At 40.4% G+C, this 18473-nt stretch overlaps 1 protein-coding gene across 1 annotated transcript in view; it reads right to left on the reverse strand.

Moving 5' to 3' along the window:
- Nucleotides 1-5367: 5367 nt before the first annotated feature.
- elovl6 (ELOVL fatty acid elongase 6) overlaps nt 5368-18473 on the reverse strand; it is a 105575-nt gene continuing 92469 nt past the window's right edge. Inside the window, 1 exon segment of the mRNA XM_072582439.1 lies at nt 5368-7476. Coding sequence (XP_072438540.1) covers nt 7049-7476 — 428 coding nt within the window. The 3' untranslated portion in view covers nt 5368-7048.

An 18473-nucleotide genomic window follows, 5' to 3' on the forward strand; every position in this document is an offset into this window, starting at 1 on the left:
TTCTCTCAGAATCAAAATGCAAATTCAGGCGTGCCTCTAGGTTTCCTTTTCAAATGAAGCCCAGAAGATAAATCTCGAAATGGTCAAAGAGGGGCAATGGATGCAGTTCATTTTAACTATAATTTTTAACAGCTCTGATAATTTTAAGCTTAGTCAGTATTTTGTAATTCATACATGCCTTTACATACACCTACTTTAATTCTCACCTTAAAACGTGGAAAATACGGACCTTTGAGATATACAATAATAGATGCACTTTGCAATCTAGCACTTATCTGATACTACACCATTGGTGTATCATCTCAGTGCAAGGCAGATATAAAACAAGTTTTAGCAGGACTTAACACTTAATGGTAAGGTCCGAGGGAGTGTTGCTGAACAAAGAGACCTTGGAGTGCAGGTTCATAGCTCCTTCAAAGTGGAGTCACAAGTAGATAGGATAGTGAAGGCGGTGTTTGGTATGCTTGCTTCTATTGGTCAAAGCATTGAGTTATAATATTTGGGAGGTCATGTTGCAGCTGTACAGGACATTGGTTGGGACACTTGTGAAATCTTGTATATGATTCTGGTCTTCCTCCTATCAGAAGGGTGTTGTGAAACTTGAGCAGGTACAGACCAAATATCCCAACCCAATCTGGTCCCACCCGCCAGCATCTGGCCCACATCCCACCAAACCTTTCCTATTTATATACCTGTCCAAATGCCTTTTGGAAGTTGCAATTGTACCAGCCTCTACTGCTTCCTCTGGCACCCATTCCACACATTCATCACCCTCTGCACAAAAATGTTGCGCCTTAGGTCTCTTTTATATCTTTCCCATCTCACCCTAAACCTATGCCCTCTAGTTCTGGACTCCCCCACCCCAGGGATGAGACCTAGTTTATTTACCCTATCCATGCCACTCATGATTTTATAAACCTCTATAAGGTCACTCCTTAGCTTACAACGCTCCAGGAAAACAGCCCTAGCCTATTCAACCTCTCCCTATAGCTCAAATTCCAACCCTGGCAACATCCTTGTAAATCTTTTCTGAACCCTTTCAAGTTTCACAACATCCTTCCAATAGGACCAGAATTACATGCAATATTCCAAAAGTAGTCTAACCAATATACTGTACAGCCGTAACATGACCTCCCAACTTTTGTAAAAACAAATTAGAGGAAACCTTCAAGACCATCAATAATACCCTTACTGGCATAAAGTTAAAAATCACTCAACACCAGGTTATAGTCCAACAGGTTTAATTGGAAGCACACTAGCTTCCAATTAAACCTGTTGGACTATAACCTGGTGTTGTGTGATTTTTAACTTTGTATACCCCAGTCCAACACCAGCATCTCCAGCATAAAATTCACTAATATGGAGGAAAACAACAAACTGCCATTCCGAGATGTTGCAGTAAAGTGAACAGCCAATGGTAAAATTCAAACCAGTGTGTACAGGAAAACACCACATACGGTCGAAATACTGAACTACAGAAGCAATCATCCCAATATCTATCAACAAAGCTGCATTAGAACATTATTTCAATGAGCCAATACAGAGGAACTATGCAGAGCAGAGGAAAATCCCCTATTCAGTATATTCAAAAAGAATGGATACCCAATGAACACAGTTTGCCGATTTCTGAGGAACAAACCCAACAAAGCAGACAAAACACATCCAGAAACCCTAGCCACTCTCCCCTACATCAAAGATATCTTGGAAATGACTGTCAGACTACGCAGACCCTTGCCATCATGGTAGCCCACTAACCAACCAACACATTAAAACAGCAGCTAATGAACTTGAAAGACCCCATACATACAAGCAAAACTGATGCAGTCTACAAAATACCTTGTTAGAACTGTAACAAACACTACATTGGACAAACAGGCAGAAAACTAACCACCAGGATACATGAACATCAACTAGTCACTAGTCTCACTAGAGTCCACATACAGATGAGGAAGGACATCACTTCGACTGGGACAACACATCCATCCTAGGACAAGCCAAACAAACAGAGACACGCACAAGAATTCCTAGAAGCATGGCATTCCAACCGAAACTCTAGCAACACACACATTGACTTGGATCCCCTCTATCACTCCCTGAGAAAAAGATCAGGAAATGATATCACCAACCCAAGGAAACCCAAACATATAAATAGAAAGCAGCCACCAACACTTCATTAGGAGGCTCACTGAAGATGTTACCTACTATGGTGACGAAACGTCTGAAAACAAACCTTGCAGCTCAGGAAGCAAACTACATCCGGTATTAAGAAAGGACTCTGAAGAGTCATCTAAACTTGAAAAATTAGGTTGCTGTCTCTTCTCCATGGATGCTGTCTGACTCACTGTGATTTCCAGCATTTTTTCTTTTCAAGCATTCTCTCCATCTGCAAGTTCAACATGGCAATTAGGGCAATCGGGGTCAGCAATAAAAACGGATCTTGCTTCCAATACTCCCATCCTATAAATGAAATAAGCTAAGTAAAGTTGCATTTCCTGCCAATCACACTATATCAAAAACAGAGGTCTCAGTAAGGGTAACTGTTCAAAAGAACTACAAGAAAAATTGGAGTTCAAAATCACACAACACCAGGTTATAGTCCAACAGGTTTAATTGTAAGCACTAGCTTTCGGAGCGCCGCTCCTTCATCAGGTGGTTGTGGACGACACAACTGTAAGACACAGAATTTATAGCAAAAGTTTACAGTGAGATGTAACTGAAATTATCTTGATTGTTTGTTGAGTCTTTCACTCCTTTCATGTGTAAATCACAAAACTTTTTTTTAAAAAGTTACATTCTCAGGTTAACTCTAACAATTGGTGTCAGGCAGCCAATATGTTGAAGGTGTAAGCCCAGTGTTCCCTGTCTGTGCCATAATGTTTAGGCTGATTCTAATCTGAGTTAACAGAGTCTTACATGGATTCATGCAGTTTTTGAGCAAAGTACAAATTCACCCCACAAATGTATATGTCTATGAATGCCTGTGGGTTTTTGTGTGCGCGCACATGTGTGTGTATGTGTATCTGTCTGGGGTGGGGGATTGAGAGCGAGAGAGACAGTGTATATGTGTGTGTGTATGAGAGTGTACAGTGTCTAAGTCTGTGAGAGGGTGTATGAGGGAGTATGGCAGTGTGTGTCTCTGTAGGTGTGTGTGCGTGTGTGTACGCGCGCACGTGATAAGTGGTCTAGGTCCAGTTGAGGCTCTCCCTATGGGTATGGAACTTAGCTATCATCCTCTACTCGGCCACATTTTGCTGCTGCCTGCCCCGAAGTCCGCCTTGGAGGATGGCCTATGCTGTCAGACACCTGGAAGTACTCAGGGGTGCCCTCATAAGAACGGGGTACGATGCTCAACTCATCGACCATCAGTTCCGACATGCCACAGCAAGGAACGGTAATGACCTCCTCAGGAGACAGACATGCTGCAACTGACAGGGTACACTTCGTTGTCCAGTACTTCCCAGAAGCTGAAAAACTACACCATGTTCTTCATGACCTGCAACATATTATCAATGAGGATGAGCACCTTGTCAAGACCTTCCCCACACCTCCACTGCTTGCCTTTAAACAACTGCCAAAACTCAAACAGATCATTGTTCGTAGCAAGTTGCCCGGCTTTCAGGACAACTCTGTACAACCCTGTTATGGTAGGCGCTGCAAGACTGTCAGAGTGTGGACACGTGGGGACACCGCCCACAATGTACATGGCAGGTACTCATGTGACTCAGCCAACGTTGTCTATCTTATACGTTGCAGGTAAGGATGCCCTGAGGCATGGTACATTGGGGAAAGTGAGCTAAGGCTATGGCAACGGATGAATGGGCACAGCACAACAATCAACAGACAGGAGGGTTCCCTCCCAGTTGGGGAACACTTCAGCAGTCCGGGACATTCGACCTCAGACCTTTGGGTGACCATCCTCCAAGGCGGACTTCGGGACAGGCAGCAGCAAAAAGTAACCGAGCAGAGGATGATAGCTAAGTTCCACACCCATAGGGATGGCCTCAACCTTGGGTTCATGTCACACTACAGGTGACCACCATTGCAGTACACACACACACACACACACACACACACACACACACACACACACACACACACACACACAGGCCCTCACAGACTTGGACCACCTTACACTGACGACAGACACAGACAGACACAGACAGACACAGACAGACACTCACTTGTGGGCTGAATTTGTACTTAGAGTTACATTGTACTTTGCTCAAAAACTGTGAACGCATCCATGTAAGACTCTGTTAATTCACTATTTAGATTAGAATCAGTCTAAACATTATGGCACAGACAGGGAACACAGCAGGGCTAACACCTTCAACATATTATCTGGCTGACACCAATTGTTACAGTTAACCTGAGAATGTAACATTTTAAAAAACATTTTGTGGTTTACATATGGAAAGTAATGAAACTATCATAGTATTCTAACAGATGAAAGACTCAAAAACAATCAAGGTATTTTTCAATGTATAATCTCAGTGACATCACATTGTAAACTTTTGCTATAAATTGTCTTACAATTGTGTGCTCCACAACTACCTGATGAAGGAGTGGCGCTCTGAAAGCTAGTGCTTCCAATGAAACCTGTTGGACTATAACTTGGTGTTGTGCGATTTTAAACTTTGTACACCCCAGTCCAACAACAGCATCTCCAAATCATGAGAAATATTGGAATAAGACAATGGAAACAGATAATTTCCTTATTTGTGTGAAAATCTGATGGTATTTTGAACTGTTTGCAGAAAGTTGAAATAAACTCTAACTTGAGATTGATGTGTCAGTTTTATGACACCTCAATCACTAATCTTGTGTGGATGAAGAGGAGATTTGGGCATTTCTCACCCAAAATTCTTCAATCTTTTAAACTAGTAAATGATTTGTGTCCAGATTAAATTGTTCCTGAATAATTTAAGAAGTTTAAAGCCCACACGTGCACAGCCAGGGTATATTACCATATAATGATGATCACAGAGGAATACTTTTCAATTTTACATTCTCCAATCACAGGTAATTATGTAAGTTGTGCTATCCAAAGGGGCCACAACTAATTTAGCAAGTCCAGGGTTTGAAACAGCATTAATTTGAGGAAGTGCGACTCAATTACATAGTGGAAAAAATCTGAACTAGCCAAACAAATTTCTTAGTAAGACATGCAAGCACAGAGATGTTTTAAGTTAAGAACCTTAATTATTTTTGCAATCATTTGCTGAAATTTTAGACTTTTTAATGAATTATTTTAAAATCCCAAAGCTTTATCAAAACAACAGGTGCAATTACTTAGCTCAAACTACTTTTAATAATCTTGGTAGGATATATAATTAATCTTGAATTAAAAGAAGTAAAGCTGCCAGAAACACTTTAGAAATATTTATTATTAGGTGTTACAGCATTGTCAGTTGATAATTCACAGCAGGGTACATTACTTTGGCTCTGAATCAATTGTTTTACCAAAAAACACAGCTCAAATTTGGAAAGCTTGTATGCCTGATAAATGCCGTTGTGAAGATTTTTACTTTAAAATTATGAAAATCATCATGTCTTAGTTTGTATATTAAAGGTTAAATAATCTCTCTCAAAGCTTCACTGCCCCAGAATGTATTTACATTGAATCATTTAACCATAAGACCACAGTATCAAAAAATACAAGTAAAAATATCTGTAAAAGTATCCCAGGCTTGTTTATATAAAGATCTTCGTAAAACCCAAATTCTATAATGTTAACATAGATGGTCCCATCAGCCTTTTTTGATTAATTAAATTTCTTAAATGCTTAAATTTCTAAAACAAACTGTTTTAGATTGTTGTAGTAGTATGCAAATACCCACAGCTCTCAAATTTTATAAACTTAAAGAGTAAAGATGAAATAGCAAAGAAAGAGCAGAAACATCATTACTTAAAATTAGAATTTCTGAAATAATGGCAAAGAAATGCAAACAACTAAGTAAACAATTTAGTTTGAGTGAAACTGAATGCACTCTGGGAAGGTCCAGGAGTAATTTGGGAAAGAACCAATGTACTTGAGCAATTTTAAGTGCCTCAGAATAGAAAATAAATAGAGAAACTGAAAACCAAGAAAAAAAGCCTTGGTTCTTACATAGGCTTACTCTCAATTGACAAGTGAGTGAGGCAGATTTATTAATTTACCATATGTAATTAACAAATGCACACTGAAACCATTCCATATGATGTTAGTATTTTCATTAATACATTTGCATGAAACTCTTTGTCCTCCATTTTACATTTAAGATTAAAATAAGTTAACACCCATAGATGCAAGAATTTCAATGAACATACTAACAAGGTTGCTAATATCAAATAGTTTCATTTCAATATTCAGGAAAGAAATAAGGGAAAAATAAAATTGTAACTGATTTTTTTTCCTGCAAATGTACATCTAAAATGTGATAATGTTTTGATTTTAGTTAAATCTGCTATTTCTATTAGGAATAATAACATTATAATTCAAATAGTAGCTTTTAAAAGACCATACAAAATACAAATGCAAATGCTCTCCAACATTGCATATTCAAAAGAAAAGGGGTATTTCTAAAGGCAGAACACTTTTTTTAATGATCAGAGACACCATGGGTCAGGAAGATGCTCGTAATCTTATCAGTGCAGAATCTTTCATATTTGAATAACGTAAAAAAAATATTTTTTTTTAAAACCATTAATTTTTTTAAGCTTTTGGTTCTTCTAGCTGCCCTTGAGATTCAATACTAATTGGCATAAACCATTAAGCTCATTTTTGTACCTCAGTTGATCCATGTTTTTAAAAAAGTCAGATCACTAACCCCCGTACTGACATTTAACAACTGATACAGTCCATATATGCATCACATCACCTTTTAGCACACCTAAAGGAGTGTCTGTCTTACTATTTGAAAATTCTAAGGATGATCTCACTGAGGTGTCATGAGCTCAAATGGATTAAACCAACCTAATGAACACAGGCTGCCATTTTGAAGTACTCAATATATGTCACTGTGCCTGTGACTGATGCCCCTGAGCTGTGGCCTTAAACCATCCAGTTCTAGTTGGCCTTCAGTGCTTTCCTGGTACTGTTGCTCAAATAGGCCCCATGGAAAAACTGGCAGAAGAGGACAAAGTAGCTGAGGTACATGAGGGAGGACCAGATAATGTTGTGCATGTGTGATGGGCACTGACCCTGCTGCATCCATTCATACACCAAATAGTTAACAACGCAGCCCAGTACCATCTGGGTGATCTGTGTCATGGTGATGAACATAGCAAACTTGCGTGAGACTCTGAAGCCAGCTGCCCGCAAAGCATAATAGGAGTACATGACAGCATGCACACCATAGTTCATTGTCATAAACCACCCTCCTCCAGCCACCATGTCTTTGTACGAGTACCAAGAATAAAGCAGTACGGTAATATGGTGGTACCAGTGTAGGAAAATGAGCTTCTGCTTCCGCAATATAATGAAGAACGTATCCCCTAAAAAAACAGAAACACTTTCGTAAATAAAGCTAATTTCATTGTGTAAACCTCGTTTCTATTTGTAAGAAGTTATGCTGTGCTAATTAAAGTACATTAATAATACTTGCTTCCGGAACACGTTATTTATCTTTTAGTTTATTTAAATGGGTTAGAATTCACTATTAACCACCAAGGTTGACTGTTTCAAGCAGCTTAAGAATTGATTACTTATTATTTGTTCAGTACAACACCCAATCCTTCAAAGTCCTATTTTCGCAGAAATACAATAACTGAAGATAGTCTTTTTAATTAAAAGTACTAACATGGCATTTTAAAAACATTTTTTAAAGTAACTGCCTATTACAGTTGTTGGATAGAACAGAACTCAACTATTGCTGTCTTGCACTCATCAGGACAATTCACAACAACACCAATTTAAGGTGAAAATTACATTTTATACTGTATGACAGGAGAATGCAAGTGGACTCTAATTGGTAGAGGTGCTGCTATGGAAAATTCATCAGCCAATGATGATTAAGAGTTAACTCCCAAACTGTGTTTAAATGTTAAACCAGGTAGGTTGATTCTGATTGGTCAATGCGTTGCCCTAAGAAATGAATCAGCGAATAGCTATCACCTGTTTTACTGTTTTGAAATTATACCTCGTATCCAACATACTCCTTGATGCATTTAGTCTTTAGAAATATATTTTTTTCTTAAATATATTCAGTGACTTATCCTCCACTATCTTATGTGCTAGAGAATTCAATAGTTTTACCATTGAGTTTAAAAATTTTGCATCTCAGTCCTAAATGATGTATCTTGTATGTAAAGACCATGCATCCTTGTTTTAGACTCCCACCCAAAAAGAACATCCTCTCTGCACCAGTTTACTCAGCTCTTAAAATTATTCTTGCTTCAATGTGAATTACTCTCATTCTTCTAAACTCCACTGAATATAGGTCTAGTCAATCCGACCTCTCCTCATACAGCAAACCTGCCATCCCAGGAATCAGCTTGATGAACTCACTTTATGGCAAGCATATCTTTTCTTAGGCAAGATCAAAACTGCACATTATCTCCAGGTGTGGTTTTACCAAAACCCTGAACAGTATTTTTGCTCCTATACTTGAAGCTCCTTTCAATGAAGGAAAAGATATCATTTGTCTGGCAGTGTGATATTGACACAAGGCAAGCTTCATCACATTGGAGTCAACCCTGTCCTAGGCCAAGATATCAAGACAAGGCTAGAACTTTGCACCATCCTTAGCCAGGGGGCCAAAGCAACTGATTTATTTAGGGTGGCACAGTGGTTAACACTGCTGCCTCACAGCGCCAGAGACCCGGGTTCAATTCCCGCCTCAGGCGACTGCCTGTGTGGAGTTTGCACATTCCCCCAGTGACTGTGTGGGTTTCCTCCAGGTGCTCCGGTTTCCTCCCACAGTCCAAAGATATGCAGGTTAGGTGAATTGGCCATGCTAAATTGCCCGTAGTGTTAGGTCAAGCGGTAAACGTAGGGGGGTGAGTTGTGCTTTGGTGGGTCGGTGTGGACTTGTTGGGCCAAAGAGCCTGTTTCCACACTAAGTAATCTAATCTAATCTCAGCATCAACATGTAGTCCCCAGCACCACAGATATCAATAGATAAGCACATAGTATGCAGCAAAGGTTCTGGACACCTACAAAAACCCAGGGATAATTCTGAGGAGGGGTGTTCCAGACTTAGCTGTGTTCCAGTCTGTCTGTAACGATGGCAGCTGCGTGACAAGATGAAAAATGGCCTCAGAACAAGAGTCATGAAACATTAAACCCATCTAACCAATGCCCAGTCAAACTGAAGACGACATCATTGAAAGTGTTATCACCACAAACTATATCAAGCTCCTCACTGAAAGTGAGGCAGTATGGAGGTTGGGGGTGAGCCCTTGTTGGTTGCAAGCATGCCCCAGTGGTGAGGAGGGGAAATGCATGGGAACATAAGGGGGCAAATAAGTAAGCATGTATGACAGCGAAGGGGGTGGGGATGCAACACCTGCTAGTGTGGTGTGTAGACGTAGACAACAGCAATGGTAGCTGAAAGAAAAAGGTGGATTTACAAAAAATTCCAAAAGACAAAAATTTCAAAAAGTTTTCAGCAAAGCTTTAAAGTCTAAAGCATGCATTACCTTCACTTGTCAGAATGAACCTCTGCAAAGCTAACACAAATCCAAAAGGAAGGAAAGCTTAGGCTACTATCGTTTAGATTTCAGTGGCTGTATATGGATACAACTGGAAAGAGATTATACCCCCAACACTTACATCCAAATCATGTGTGGAGTTTACATGTTCTCCCTGTATCTGCATGGATTTCCTCTGGATGCTCTGGTTTCTTTCCACAATCCAAAGATGTGCAGGTTAGGTAAATTGACCACGCTAAATTGCCCAGTGTTGAGAGACGTGTAGGTTAGGTGCATTAGTCATGGGTACACGTGGAGTAATAGGGGAATGGGGCAGAGTGAGATACTCTTCAGAGGGTCAGTGTGGAGTGCTGGGCTGAAGGGCCTGTCTCCACATTGTAGGGATTCCATGGAATTTGTTCCTATTAGAACCTAGGTTATTTTCTCAAGCAACTCTGTGATAGCAGCTAATGGGTCTGTAGTTACCTGGGTGCATCTTAAAAAATTATTTTACTGGATGCAAATTACATTAGCATTCTACAGATGAGCCACTAAAAATAAGGACTAGGGCAACAAGTAGCAGCTTTAACAAGAGCCATTTTTAAAATTCAGTCTGCTTGGCCAGCCAATAAGCTTGAGGTTTTTACCGGTTGGCCTAAGCACCTGGCATTGATTTACTTTCACTGCGGTTAAAAGCGATGTTTCAGATTTCCTAAAGAATTATCATTCATAAAGTTTAATGAAGATTTGGACAAATGTGGGAAACAAATCAATTGTTGAATCAAAAAAGGTTTTGAGACGATTTCTAACCAGTAGAAATTTTTGTTTTTGTTTCTGACTTCTAGCATCCACAAGTCTTTGGTAACTTTGTTTAGAATGTCAGAACTTTTTTTAAGTAATGGAAATAGTCATTTCAGTTACATGAAGAATCAGAGAACTGTCAAAAACCGCAAAGTACTGTGCCTTTGGAGGATGTTAAGGACTGGTTAGGAAGGCCTCACTGCGTATGGCAGAAATATTATAGAGTACATAACCCCTGGGGTTGAGATGTGGGCTGGAGTAAAATTTGGCACCAATTCATGACCACTTAAGAGTCTCCCCCTTACATCATTGGGATTTCAACCTCAGTGAAAGTAAGTCAGTGCTAGATGCTTAGGCCACCAGTAAAACCTCTCAAGCCTCGTGGCTGGCTAAGCAGACTGAATTTTAAAAATGGGTCTTCTTGTTAAGGTTCTTTTTTTAGTAGCTCATTGCAATCTGCAGAATGCTAATCTCATCTTTTAAAAGAAAATGATAAGATACACCCAGATAACTACCAACCCATTAGCTGCTTAAGATGTTCGAGGAAATCATCCAGGTTCCAATAACAATGAATAACTTGGATTCAAGTGTCAGGGGTACAGTCTGTAGACCAGATACGATCTAAGTGTTAAGACTACACAATGTTTGCCTGCCTCAGGTTAATTTTGATTGAGATTAACTGATAAAATCAGCAGGATTCAACATTTTAACATGCTTCACAGAAAGTGGTAAATAATTTTTTTAAAAATTTGGACAACTAGCTGTAAAGATACATGGGCAATGATAGCTGGAACAAAGAGGTACACTCAGGGAACAATGGATTACAAGAAATGCACCTTTGTATAAGACTTCAGTCAGGCCTCTTGGAATATTGTGTCAGAGTTTGCTTTCCTCACATAAGGAGTGATGTCAAAGCTTTGGAAAGGTACCAGAAGGCCCACTGGGCTAATTTCCAACAGAAAGCATCAACATAGGCTTAAGGAATTGGAACTCCACATTAGAGAGAAAAAAAGTATTTTGAAGGTAATAAGTTGTGTTCTAGTTCATAGTTTATTTAATTTAGGGAGGGCCAGGGGTCATAATTTTAGATTATGCAAGTCCAAATATAAGGTAGGTGTCAGGAAATGTTTTATTTTCCCTAAGAATGGGTAACCTTTGTGCACAGTTTATCTCCTGCAGTGGGAGCTGGTTTGATGAAAGCCTTTAAGTGAAAATTGAACTTCTTACTGGGTTGGGCTAGCCATCACCTCTTAAAAGTAAAAACTTTACACTAATGATTGCTGAAATTAGTCTTAATGGGCTGAAGAGGAATCTTCCGGAATATGTGACCTCAAATTGGCCCTAAGTTTATGTCTGATTTCTTGATTTGGCAAAGATATCACATTGCTTTGCCTGAGGGGCAAGAATTGTGATACACGAGGCTTTGCAGTTGTGTTCAGACAAGTTTGACCTGGGCTCTTAGCCTGTAATTGTTTATTAGTGTGTTCACATCATAGGAGAATAAAAATATTCTGGAAGCTCAAAGATGACACAAAATCCAAGTAGTGTGAACTATGGAGGTGAATAGGGATAGGCTTCAAGAGAATCCAGCCTGGCTGGTGGAATGGGTAGACACATGGCAGATAAAATTTATCCAAATAAACTTCATGACTTTGTGCCATTCATTTCCTTAACTCATAACATTGCACACAGGATGATTATTTCAATAAAAACAGTAAAAGCTTCAAAGGAATCTGCCTCAACACACTTCCAGGAAATGCATTGCAGACCTGGACTATTCATTGCTGTAATAAAAATCTTTCTCACATCACATTTGTTTCTCCTGTTCTGTTCTCTATACTTGTCCTACGACCCTCAATGAGCTGTTCACAAACACCAAGGTACCTCCTGCCCCTACACCTCCCTATTGTACCTTACATTTTTCAGCATTGAAACTTCTCTGATACCTATCCATCCATCAGCAACATGTTTATGTCCTTTTCAAATTCTACAGGCAAGGGTCTGAGTAACAACCACGAGGGAGTTCCACAATGAACTGTCCTCCAGCCAGAAGACTATCCATTTACCATTACTGTTTTTATCACTCAGCCAATTTCACATCCACTTTCCTATTGTCCCTTTTCTATTATGCGCTTTAACTTTCCCATAAGTCTTGTGTGTGGCACTGTATTAAATGCTTTCTGGAAGCTCATATACATAACAGCAGCATTACACTTATTTAACCTTTGTCACCTCTTCAAAACACTATGTTATTTAGACACAGTGTCCATTTTAGACATCCATGCTACCTCTTCTTAACCAGCCCACCTTTTTCCATATGACTACTAATTTTATTCCACAGAATTGCATCTAGAAGCTTCCCCACCAAAGTTAAAGCACCCCATGATAAATTATGTTATGATATCTACTCATCTCTGTAATTTTGCTGCAGATTCTTTCCTCTACATCGTTCCTAATTGTCAGCAACAGACTACGCAAAGCAATACATTTTCACCCCTTTTCTTCCTTAGCTTTAGCCAATTTGATTATGTCCTTGAACACTCAATCTTTTGCAATCTCTCAATGCAGAACTTAACTGATACTGCCCCCCACCACCTCCCCATTTCTTCCTTTTCTATATTTTCCAAAACCCTGTATTTTTAAAAATATTAACCTATTTTTCGAAACAAACTGTGCAGAGATGATATTACACACCTTCTGGAGGAGATGGGACTTGAACCAGAGAGTGCCTCAGTCCCGGGATGGGGGTACTATCACTATCACAGGAGGGTCCAAAAAAAATAGAAGATCCCTGTAGCTAGGAATGTTTAACACCCAGCCTTGCCCGTTTTTGAGTCGTGACATGTTATGGCCATGATATTACATTTCACCATGGCAATATGCACATGTATTTACTATACACCAAGCATTCACATACACGCACAGTAACCATGATTTAGAATTCATTACTTACTCCGTCTTTCCGACTTAAACTTAATACTTTCTATCTGTCTCAAATCCTTTATAAATGCTGGTATTCTTCTGATTTTTCTCCTGGTTCCCACAACCCTGCTAAGGTATGTTAAAGCCCTATTAACAGGGTAAGAAAGTCTACCCAAAAGGAACCAGTCCCAGCTCTCTATAGATGTTAATCATTCAGCTTCTGCAGATACCATCTTCCCTCGAGCCAGTCCCAGTGTTCCAAGAATCAAAAGCTCACCACCCTGTACCATCTTACCAGCCACATATTCATCTCCCTTCTTCTTTATTTCTGTGCAAGTGACACAAGAGATAAATACATTTGAGGTCCTAATTGCTAATTTACTATATAAGTTTGTAAATTCCGATTCCCACCCAAGCAGTTGGTTTCATTTGGACTAAAAGCTCAAGCTGTTCATCCTCCCCAATGCAAATGCCCTGCAGCAAATGTCAGTACTACCACTGGACACTCCTGTGGTACAGTGATCGTACCCCTACACCAGGATGAAGGCACTCAGGTTCAAGTCCCATCTGCTCTAGATTGATTTGAAAAATAGGTTAATATTTTTTAAAAATACAGGGTTTTGGAAAATATACCATCCTGAAATCACATGTTTTCCACAGAAATACCCATTTGCTCTCTAATTAGTGAATCTACTATCACTATTGCTCTTCCCACCTGCTTCTTCCCCCAGCACAGCCAATTCATTTGTGCCACAAACACAGTCCTGACTGCACTCCCTTGAGGAACCAACATTCTCGCCCGCTTCAAAAACAGAAAACCAATCTGAGAGCTGTGCCCAGGACTGTCTGCTTCTCTTAGACTGCCATTCTAATTCGGTATCCAAGCCTTTGAGCTGTGGTGCAAACACCTCTTTGTATGTGCTGTCCATATAACTGTCAGCCTCATGAATATACCAGTTACTTCAACTGCCACTCAGGCTTTCAAACTTCAAATTTCTGAAGCTGTCCGGCTTGCTGCAAATTGTCATCGAGAATACCGGTAGGGTCCATGATTTCTCATTTATTACAGGCAAGATAAACAGTGTGTTGCAAGTAGAGGATTTTACTTCCGTAATATTAACTGGAGTAGCAATAGAATGAAAGGTTTGAGAAAGTGGAATTCTTATAACGCATCTCGGAGAGTTTTTGTTTAAGTCAGCATGCAGAAGGCCCTACAAGGGATGGGATGTCCTGGACTTAAACCACTTTCTTTGTTTCAATACCTCAAATTTAGTATCAGTGGAAGAGTAGTTTGTAGACAGCCATCATAATACCATTAGATTCAAAATTGTTATGGAAAAGGACAAGGATGGGCCTGAAATCAAAGATCTAAATTGGAAAAGGGCAGATTTTAATAAGATCAGATATAATTCGGCCAGAGTGAAATGGAAACACAGACTTTTAGGTAAAACTGTGTCACAGCAGAGTGGGGTTGCATTCAAGAAGTAAACAGGGAGAGTACGGGGTCAACATACTTCAGTAAGACAAAAGGTAGATCAACAAATCCTGTAAATCTCCTGTGTGGAGATCAAGGGATACATGGAATTGTACAAGGAGAGAAAGGCTGGCCAATGGCACCTCCCAAGGGCTCAAAATATCAGAAATCGCTAGGGGTACAGAATATGCAAGGGGAAACTTGCTATTCACAGATGAAATAGCAGGGTTGTTAGCAATAAATTTCAATTCCTCCCTGGACACAGGAGGTGTGCCAGAGCGCAACACAACCAATGTGGCACCATAATTCAAGAAGGTAGCAACAGATAAACCAGCAAACTACAGGCCAGTCAGTCCAAACTCACTAATGAGGAAACTATTAGAAATAATTTGAAAGGACAGAATGAATCTGCAGTTGGAGAGGCAAGGATTAACCAAGAATAGTCAGCATGGTTTTGTTAAAGGTAGGTCACATCTGACTAACTTGATTGAATTTTTTGGATAGGTAACAGGGCATTGAGATGAGGGCAGTGCATTCAATGTAGTCTACTTGGACATCTCCGCATGGGAGAAGTAACAAAAGTAAAAGCCCATGGAACCAAAGGAAATATGGCAAATTGGATACAGGATTGGCTGAGTAATAGATAGCAGAGGCCAACAGTTTTTATAACTTGAAGCCTGTGTCCAGGGAGCTCTCCACTAGGGAGCAATATTGGGGCTCTTGCTGTTTGTGGTATACATAAGCAATTTGTACTTGAGTGTAGGAGAGTGATCAGTATGTTTGCAAATGAAACCAAAAAATTGGTGGGTGATAAATAGTAATGAGGATGGCAGGTCAGGTGGGCTGATCAGTGACAAATTGAAATAAATCCAAGTGTGAGTCGACGCACTTGAGCAGGAAAAACAAGGCAAGGGAATACATAGAGTCAGAGACGTCCCGCAGTCCAAAGATGTGCAATTCAGGTGAATTGCCTACGCTAAATTGCCCATAGTGATAGGTGCACAAGTATGGAATGGGTCTAGGTGGGTTGCTCCTTGGAGGGTCGGTGTGGACTTGTTGGGCCGAAGGGCCTGTTTCCACACTGTAGGGAATCTAATCTAATCTAAACATAACCGAATTGTGGTCACCATCATTTAAGTGCTCACCCACCTCCAAATCGAACACCTAGCCAGGGACATGACTCAGTACCAAATCTAATGTAGCGCGCCCCTTGTTGGCCTGTCTACATAATGTGTCAGATAACCCTCCTGCACATAATGGACAAAAACTGACCCATCTAAAATACTTGAACTATAGTATTCCCAGTCAATATTTGAGAAGTTGAAGTCCCTCATAGCTACCCTGTCACTCTCACTCCTTATAGGGGATTACCTTTGCTATCCTATCCTCTACATCCCTGGAACTTCTTGGAGCCCAAAAGAACACAGGACCAACAGGATAACCTCTCCTTTCCTGTTTCTAATCTCAGCCCATACCACCTCAGTAGACGAGTCCTCAAACGTCCTTTCTGCAACCGTAATACTGTCCTTGACTAACAGTGCCACACCACCCCCTCTTTTACCTTTTTCTCTGTTCTTACTGAAACATCTCAATCCCAGAACCTGCAATAACCATTCTTGTTCCTGCTCTACTCATACTGGCCACAACATTGAAATTCCAGGTACCAACCCATGCTGCAAGTTTGCCCACCTTATTACAGATGCTCCTGCGTTGAAGTAAACACACTTCAAACCAACTTCTTGCTTGCCGGTTCCTTCTTACAATCTTGAAATCTTAGTTCTGACTTCACTACTCTCAACCTCCCATATACTCGAACTACAGTGCTGAATGAGTTTAAATCCACCCAAAGTGCATGAGAAAATTTCCTCACCAGAATATTGGTAGACCTCTGGTTCAGGTAAAGACCATCCGGTTTGTAGAGGTCCCACCTACCCCAGAAAGAGACCCAGTTATCCAGGAATCCAAAACCCTCCCTCCTGCACCTTCCCTGTAGCCATATGTTCAACTCCTCTCTTCCCCTATTTTTCACCTCGCGAGCACGTGGCATGGAAATAAACCAGAGACAATAACTCTTTGTTCTAGCTCTAAGATTCCACCTAGCTCCCTGAATTTCTAGCTTAAATCCTCATCTCTCTTCCTGCTTATGTCATTGGTGCCTATGTGGACCACAACTTGAGGCTGCACCCCCTCCCCCGTAAGGATCCTGAAAACACGATCCGAGACATGATGAACCCTGGCACCTGGGAGGCAACCATGCCAACTGTCAGTCTCTCTCATTCCCACAGAACCTCCTATCTGTCCCCATAACTATGGAGTCCCCAATCACTAATGCTCTGTTGTTCTTCCCCCTTCATTTCTGAGCAACAGGAACAGACTCGGTGCCAGAGACCTGTGCCCCATTGCTTACCTCTGGTAAGTCGTCCCTCCAACAGTATCCAAAACAGCATACTTGTTGTTCAGGGGAACGGCCACTGCCTGCAGGTTCCCTTTCAGTCCTCTGACGGAAACCCATCTACCTTCTTCTTTTATCCGAGGTGTGACTACCTCCCTGTAACTCTTCTCAATAACCCTCTCCATCTCCTGAATGATCCGAAGTTCATCCACTCCAGTTCCCTAACGCAGTTTTTGAGGAGCTGGAATTGGGCGCAGTTCTCACAGATGCAGTCAGCAGGGACATTACTGGTAACCTTTACATTCTGCAGGAGGAACATTCAACAGCCCTAACCGCCATTCCCACTATGGGAATCAGGCAACATTGGCTGAGTAAAACGACCATTATGGAGGAAAAATAATCCCAGACCTAGATAGAGTTCCAGGTCTGGTCAAGGGAACAATTCACAGAGAAAAATATCGGATTGATGGTAATATTATTCCCATCTCTTGTTCATTCAAGAGTGTTTGCCAGCTTCTCCCATCCTTCTGGCACTGTCTTATACCTACTTGTTGTTCTCTTCTCTCAATTCCCCCTCACGAGTTCCTTCCTCCACCAATCTTGTGCCTTTATTCTCCACCCCTTGCCCCAACTCTCACCTGCCCTCTAAGTTTGCTTTACTTGTAAGCTACATAAGATCCTCATTTCCCACGTGCAATACCAGTGCAGAGTGACTAATAAATGAGTAAATTCAGAATGATTCACAATCATTATGTTTCAATTCAAACTCTGATTTTTTTTTTGCCTGCAAACAGTAGTACAAGAATTTCCTCACTAGAAATGTTTCTGAATTGCTTATTTAAGTGTCATAAAATTACTCTGTATTATGAGAAATCGGAGTCTGATATGCGGGAGGGATCCACTTATGATGCTTCCACCTATGACCTGTCTGATGCTTACAGTCCCAAAACAAGCGCCAGAAGGGATACATAGCAATCATGAATTAGGGTGTGGGATCTTGATCTTGCATTGCATCAAGGATATTATTTTTGAAGCAATTTAAATCACTGCTTCAAAGTGCAAACTTTTATCAGCAGTTTTCTTATGCTACAGGAATTTTTTTTGGCAGTCTAATTAATAGCCTGGTGATCGAAGTATGGCAAAGCAGATATAAGTATTGAAATTTCAACATAAATTGCTTACAGCACTCAACAGGACTAGAAAATACTAGGCTGAGATAGGTTGAGCAGTCGCATTAATACAATAAATGATGTAGCAAACTTGATGTGGTAT

This window comes from Chiloscyllium punctatum, chromosome 1 (genome assembly GCF_047496795.1).
Source record: "Chiloscyllium punctatum isolate Juve2018m chromosome 1, sChiPun1.3, whole genome shotgun sequence".
NCBI classification, from domain to species: domain Eukaryota; kingdom Metazoa; phylum Chordata; class Chondrichthyes; order Orectolobiformes; family Hemiscylliidae; genus Chiloscyllium; species Chiloscyllium punctatum.